We start from the raw sequence: 6,682 nt of genomic DNA on the forward strand, positions 1-6,682 counted from the left end.
CGAGTAGCTGGGACTACAGGCGCCCGCCACCTCGCCCGGCTAGTTTTTTGTATTTTTTAGTAGAGACGGAGTTTCATTGTGTTAGCCAGGATGGTCTCGATCTCCTGAGCTCGTGATCCGCCCGTCTCGGCCTCCCAAAGTGCTGGGATTACAGGCTTGAGCCACCACACCTGGCCAAGGTACAATATGTTTTCTAACTGCAACCTCTGCCTCCGAAGTTCAAGCAATTCTCCTGCCTCAGCCTCCTGAGCAGCTGGGACTACAGGCACCCACCACCATGCCCAGCTAATTTTTATATTTTTCGTAGAGACAGGGTTTCACCATGTTGGCCAGGCTGGTTTCAAACTCCTGAACTCAGGTGACCTGCCTGCCTCGGCCTCCCAGAGTGCTGGAATTATAGGCATGAGCCAGCATGCTCGGCCTCCTCAACTTGTTTTTCAGATTTTCTGTTGGTTTTATTTCTAGTCAATGTGAATATTTTCTGATCTTTTCACCTAGCCTTATTTCATAGTACCTGCCCCAAGATCACACATTCCAGATACTTCTCAATTTGACAGTGAAGTCTTTCATTGCTCTAACACATAATGGCCATACTTACTTTGTAGTCTCCTGTAACCTGCTGGGCCTGTGACTCTAATGTTGTTTCTGACTTAATGATCCTCTCCTCCCTCCCAGATTCAGGCTTCTTCAGGAGAAACCAAGTACACTGGTACCTTGGACTGTGCAAAGAAGCTATACCAGGAGTTTGGGATCCGAGGCATCTACAAAGGGACTGTGCTTACCCTTATGCGAGGTAACCTTTGAGGCCTCCACTTGAGGTCACCTGGAGAGGTCACCTGAGGTGGGTCTGCCGCAGAGGGTCTTGCCTGAATTGCCAGATTAACCTCAGCACCATGCATGTCACATCTCTGAGAATACTGGCAGTAAGTGTCTCATCCTGGCCAGCATGGACATAGATTAGGATGAGGGGACCTTCCATCTTTCCCAAGCGTTTGCAGGGGTAGAAGTCATGGCATCACAGTTGGAAGGGAGTGGCAAGTAGATAGAAATCATTGCTGTGGGGAGAAGTGGGAAGAAAGAGTGACTTGGGGACAGTGGTCATCTCCCTGATTTTGAGAAGTATGTCCTGTTTTAGTGGCAGTAGGAAAGGCAGAGACAGTCTCACTCTTGTCCTGAGCTGGCAGCTTAGAGGAAGGCCAGATACACCAACTGTGCTTATAACTGTGGGCATGTCAGTTGCCCACATGGACCATCACCACTCAGAGAGAACCTTATTTATTTTTTAACATTTTTATTTTATTTTTTGACATGGAGTTTCACTCTTGTTGCCCAGGCTGGAGTGCAGTGGCACAATCTTGGCTTACTGCAACCTCTACCTCCCAGATTCAAGCAGTTCTCCTCCCTCAGCCTCCCAAGTAGCTGGGATTACAAGCACATGCCACCATGCCTGGCTAATTTTTTGTATTTTTAGTAGAGATGGGGTTTCACCATGTTGGCCAGGTTGGTCTCAAACTCCTGGACTCAGGTGATCTACCCGCCTCGGCCTCCCAAGGTGCTGGGATTACTGGTGTGAGCCACTGGACCTGGCCTTATTATTATTTTTTGAGACGGAGTCTTGCTCTGTCAACCAGGCTGGAGTGCAGTGGCACAATCTCAGCTCACTGCAGCCTCCACCTCCCAGGTTCAAGTGACTCTCCTGCCTCAGCCTCCTGAGTAGCTGGGGTTACAGGTGCGTGCCACCATGCCTGGCTAATGTTTGTACTTTTAGTAGAGATAGGGTTTCACTACATCGGCCAGGCTGGTCTCGAACTCCTGACCTCAGATGATCCACCTGCCTTGGCCTCCCAAAGTGCTAGGATTATAAGCGTGAGCCACCAAGCCCAGCTGAGGGAACTTTAATGAAATTATATCATGTGTGTTTGTACTCACTTACACCAGTGCTTGGCCCAGAGCAGCATCTCATAGCTGCAAAGTGATTATTGCAAATAGGATGTGGCTGCTGAGGACCCTCTCAGGAATCCCTGAAGGGTCTAGTGCCAAGCTTGGCAATTCTGCATTCAAGAAATCTGTGGGGGCCGGGTGTGGTGGCTCATACTTGTAATCTCAGCACTTTGGGAGGCTGAGATGAGAGGATCACTAGAGCCCAGGAGTTCGAGACCAGCCTGGGTGAAATAGTGATACCTTGTCTCTATTAAAATAATAGCTGGGCGTGGTGGCTCATGCTTGTAATCCCAGCACTTTGGGAGATAGGCAGATCATGAGGTCAGGAGTTCAAGACCAGCCTGACCAATATGGTGAAACCCCGTCTCTACTAAAAATATAAAAATTGGCCAGGCGTGGTGGCGCATGCTGTAATCCAGCTACTCAGGAGGCAGAGGCAGGAGAATTGCTTGAACCTGGGAGGTGGAGGTTGCAGTGAGCCGAGATTGCGCCATTGCACTCCAGCCTGGGCGACAGAGCAAGACTCTGTCTCCAAAAAAAAAAAAAAAAACCATAATAAATAAAATAATAATAATACTATTTTTAAAAGAAAAAAAAAGTCTGTGGGGATTTTTTTTTTCTTTTTCTTTTTCTTTTATTTTGAGACAGAGTCTTGCTCTGTTGCCCAGCCAGAAGTGCAGAAGTGCAACCTTGGCTCAGTGCAGCCTCCACCTTATGGGTTCAAGTGATTCCTGTGCCTCAGCCTCCTGAGTAGCTGGGATTACAGGCATGTGCCACCAGGCCTGGCTAATTTTTGTATTTTTTGTATTATTATTATTATTTTTTGAGATGGAGTCTTGCTCTGTCACCAGGCTGGAGTGCAGTGGCTCGATCTCGGCTTACTGCAACCTCTACCTCCTGGGTTCAAGTGATTCTCCTGCCTCAGTCTCCTGAGTAGCTGGGATTACAGGCACATGCCACCATGCCTGGCTAATTTTTGGTAGATATGTAGTTTCACCATGTTGGCCAGGATGGTGTCAATCTCTTGACCTCGTGATCCGCCCACCTCGGCCTCTCAGAGTGCTGGGATTACAGATGTGAGCCACCACGCCTGGCCATTTTTGTATTTATTTTTTTTCAGATGGAGTCGCACTCTGTCACCCAGGCTAGAGTGCAGTGGCGCAATCTCAGCTCACTGAAACCTCCATCTCCCGGGTTCAAGGGATTCTCTTGCCTCAGCTTCCTGAGTAGCTGGGATTACAGGTGCCCGCCACCACGCCTGGCTAGTTTTTGTATTTTTAGTAGAGATGGGGGTTTCACCATGTCGGTCAGCCTGGTCTCGAACTCCTGACCTCGTGATCCGCCCGCCTCGGCCTCCCAAAGTGCTGGGATTACAGGCATGAGCCACTGTGCCCGGCCCATTTTTATATTTTTAGTAGAGACAAAGCTTTCGCCATATTGGCCAGACTGGTCTCGAATTCCTGGCCTCAGGTGATGTGCCCGCCTCAGCCTCCCAAAATGCTGGGATTACAGGCATGAGCTACCATGCCTGGCATTTTTTTTCTTTTTAATGCTTTTTTAGTCTACATAAATTACTACTGTAGGCTAATGTTTAGAAAGCAAATAAATTGAACCAAATCACCCAATTAAAAAACAATTTTACTAATAATTCAGACCAGGTGTGGACCTCCTGGCCTCAAGCAAGCCCCATCCCTCAACCCCCTAAATTGCTGAGATTACAGGTGTGAGCCACCATGCCTGGCGAAGAGTTTATGTACTTTAATTCACCTCTTTCTTGCCACTAACAGATGTCCCAGCTAGTGGAATGTATTTCATGACATATGAATGGCTGAAAAACATCTTCACTCCAGAGGGAAAGAGGTGAGGAAAACAGAACTTGGAAGCTACTTTCCCCGGTCATGGGTGTGTTGCTCTCTCCTGTGTGTGAATCTGAAAGTAGTAGTTGTTGTTCCTGGCTCCATATCTGCTTTCCTCTTGTGGCTGCTGAGGTCCAGCTAGCTCTTACTCTGTGCCTCAGCCAGTGGAGCAAATATTTGAAACAGGTGCATGAAACCTCCTTCAAGGAGTGCCAGCAGCACTGGCCTTATACCTCCTCCTTCCATCCAGTTTCTGCTTCTCTGTAACTGCCCTGTCTGCCACAGGCAGGATAGTCTGAATGCCACTCTCACAGCCTTTGTCTGACTGGGGCTGTTGTTGGTGTTATACAGGGTCAGTGAACTCAGTGTCCCTCGGATCTTGGTGGCTGGGGGCATTGCAGGGATCTTCAACTGGGCTGTGGCAATCCCCCCAGATGTGCTCAAGTCTCGATTCCAGACTGGTGAGTGGAAGGTAGTGGGGTGGACAGGGGCAGAGTGGGTCCCCAGCACTGGCTAATCCTGGGGTGCAAAGCTCATAGGGACCTAGGGATACTCACTCTCCATGGCAGCACTCAGGATCTGCCTGACCAACATTCTCCCTCACAGTCATTTGCATTCTAGGAACCCTAGACTCATTTTCATGACAGCCTAAACACAAGGTAAGTGTGATAAGAAGTCAAGTCTACTCTTCCTCCCCCACATGAACAGAAGGGCTGTTTCATTCTTCTTCCCTCTTTTCTACTCCCTTGGCACAAGTAATTCAGGCATTTGTGTATTTGTCCCAAGGTGAACTGTTTTCTATGGACTGGTCCCAGATGACCTGCAAGGTGTCCTTTCCCTGTGCTAGTCCTGACCCTTCAGGAAGACTTAACTACTAGTTTCTCCTTCCTGAAGCCTTAAAAATTGGGTTCTGCCCCACAGCACCTCCTGGGAAATACCCTAATGGTTTCAGAGATGTGCTGAGGGAGCTGATCCGGGATGAAGGAGTCACATCCTTATACAAAGGGTTCAATGCAGTGATGATCCGAGCCTTCCCAGCCAATGCGGTGAGTAGCTGGCAGGGCTGTGCTTTCCCTTTGGGGCTCAGAGCAGGGTGCATGTGGTCTGATTTTGCTTGTTCCTGGGATAGGACTGGGGTCTCAGTTTTACCAAAGCCCTATCTTCAGCCACAGCATTCCTTATTTGCTCCCTTCCCTGAAGCTATCAGGAGGACTTGCCTTTGGGGATCTCTGAGGTGAGGGGCTTTGATTTCTTGACCTGGCCATTAGAAGTGGGCAGTTGTGAGGCCAGGCATGGTGGCTAGTGCCTATAATCCCAGCACTTTGGGAGACTGAGGCAGGTGGATCATCTGATGTCAGGAGTTTGAGACCAGCCTGGCCAACACAGGGAAACCCCATTTCTACTAAAAATACAAAAATTAACTGGGCGTGGTGGCAGGTGCCTGTAATCCCAGTTACTCAGGAGGCTGAGGAAGCAGAATTGCTTGAACACAGGAGGCAGAGATTGCAGTGAGCCGAGATCGTACCATTGCATTCCAACCTGGGTGACGAGCAAAACTCCGTCTCAAAAAAAAAAAAAAAAGAAGTGGGCAGTTGTGGGATATAAATTTTCTTCTCCTCTTAGGAATGAGAGAGCAGAGTTTGCATCCTTGATGTGGAGTGGGTGTGGGGTTAGGGAGGGGCTGTGGTCCTGACAGGGCCAGCAAAGCATAGTCCTTTGAATAGTCTATGAATAGTTATTCCTGCTGGCTTTTTTCTTCCTCCCAACCCCTTCTCAGGCCTGTTTCCTTGGCTTTGAAGTTGCCATGAAGTTCCTTAATTGGGCCACCCCCAACTTGTGAGGCTGAAGGCTGCTCAAGGCTGCTGGATGCTGGAAGCTGTCGCTGAGGAGAAGGAGTAGTGAGCAGAACTAAGCAGTCTTGGAGGGCAAGGGGAGGGGAATGGTGGGATCAGAGCCCTGTGCATGGACTTGGTGAGACCGTTACCTTAATGACATCCTGTACCTTGTATAACTTTGTGTCACTTTGAAACTTGAATTCATTCTCGTCAATTTAAGGGATCTTAAAAGGATTTGGAAATGGAACAAGTAGCTTCTAGACCAGATACTACCTGTGGCAAGAATGCTGCCTACCAGTTGACTGCTGGTCCTACCACACCCAAAGTGTTCCTCATTAAAGAGAGAATCTCAGGTTCTCACTGGAAGCACTGTGCAGATTTTCAACCAGATCACCAGGAGCTGAGATCTTCTTCAGTCCCTAGCCAGGAATACCCATTTGATTTCCAGGGTGCCATCTAATCCAGGGCTGTACATGTGGATCTGGACTTGAGGCCCACCTCTGTGTCCAAGTGGACTAGGCATTTATGCCTAGGAGGAGGTAGACTGTTAATCGTTGGATTTTGATTTTTTTTTTTTTTTTTTAATGCATGCAAGTAATCAAAAGTAAAACTAGAGTAGCCTGATTTTCTGGGAGCAGGTGGAGAACTTTCCCTCCTACACAGTGAGGACAGTCCCAGTCTGCTGGGATAAGTGAAAAAGCTCAGGATGTAGGAAGGTCCTTTTTACATACTCTTTTCTCATGAGTGCTCCCTATTTTAACAAGAAACAATAAACATTGTTTCTAATTTCTGCATTGTGTTATATTTTCTTCTTTTGATTCTGGGACATTTCAGTAGGCAGCCTGTGGCCTTGGTGGAAGCTTCCAGGGATCCAGTATTCTTCCCTGGGAACCTTAGGCTGGGGGATCCAGCAGGAGGAGGTGGAAGAGGAGGAAGTTTTGGCTGGTTCTACCTTCTGACTGCTCTAGCCCCAGCTGCTCTAGGGAGGGTGTGTGGGGTGGTGTGACTTGACTGGTAATTGTTCACACAGGCCTCAATGCAAGCCTGGCA

At 48.4% G+C, this 6,682-nt stretch overlaps 1 protein-coding gene across 2 annotated transcripts in view; it reads left to right on the forward strand.

Moving 5' to 3' along the window:
* Positions 1-6,421, forward strand: part of SLC25A20 (solute carrier family 25 (carnitine/acylcarnitine translocase), member 20) — a 48,492-nt gene extending 42,071 nt beyond the window's left edge. Inside the window, exons 5-9 of one of the 2 annotated variants that reach the window (XM_011980963.1) lie at positions 676-793; positions 3,729-3,801; positions 4,149-4,258; positions 4,719-4,843; positions 5,575-6,421. In XM_011980963.1, coding sequence (XP_011836353.1) covers positions 676-793; positions 3,729-3,801; positions 4,149-4,258; positions 4,719-4,843; positions 5,575-5,637 — 489 coding nt within the window. In that variant the 3' untranslated portion in view covers positions 5,638-6,421. Of the gene's footprint in view, positions 1-675; positions 794-3,728; positions 3,802-4,148; positions 4,259-4,718; positions 5,372-5,574 lie in introns of those variants that run through there. The other variant, XM_011980962.1, reaches the window with a different exon arrangement.
* The last annotated feature ends 261 nt before the right edge of the window (positions 6,422-6,682 follow it).

The sequence above is a fragment of the Mandrillus leucophaeus genome, unplaced genomic scaffold, assembly GCF_000951045.1.
Source record: "Mandrillus leucophaeus isolate KB7577 unplaced genomic scaffold, Mleu.le_1.0 Scaffold22, whole genome shotgun sequence".
In the NCBI taxonomy this organism is placed as follows: Eukaryota; Metazoa; Chordata; class Mammalia; order Primates; family Cercopithecidae; genus Mandrillus; species Mandrillus leucophaeus.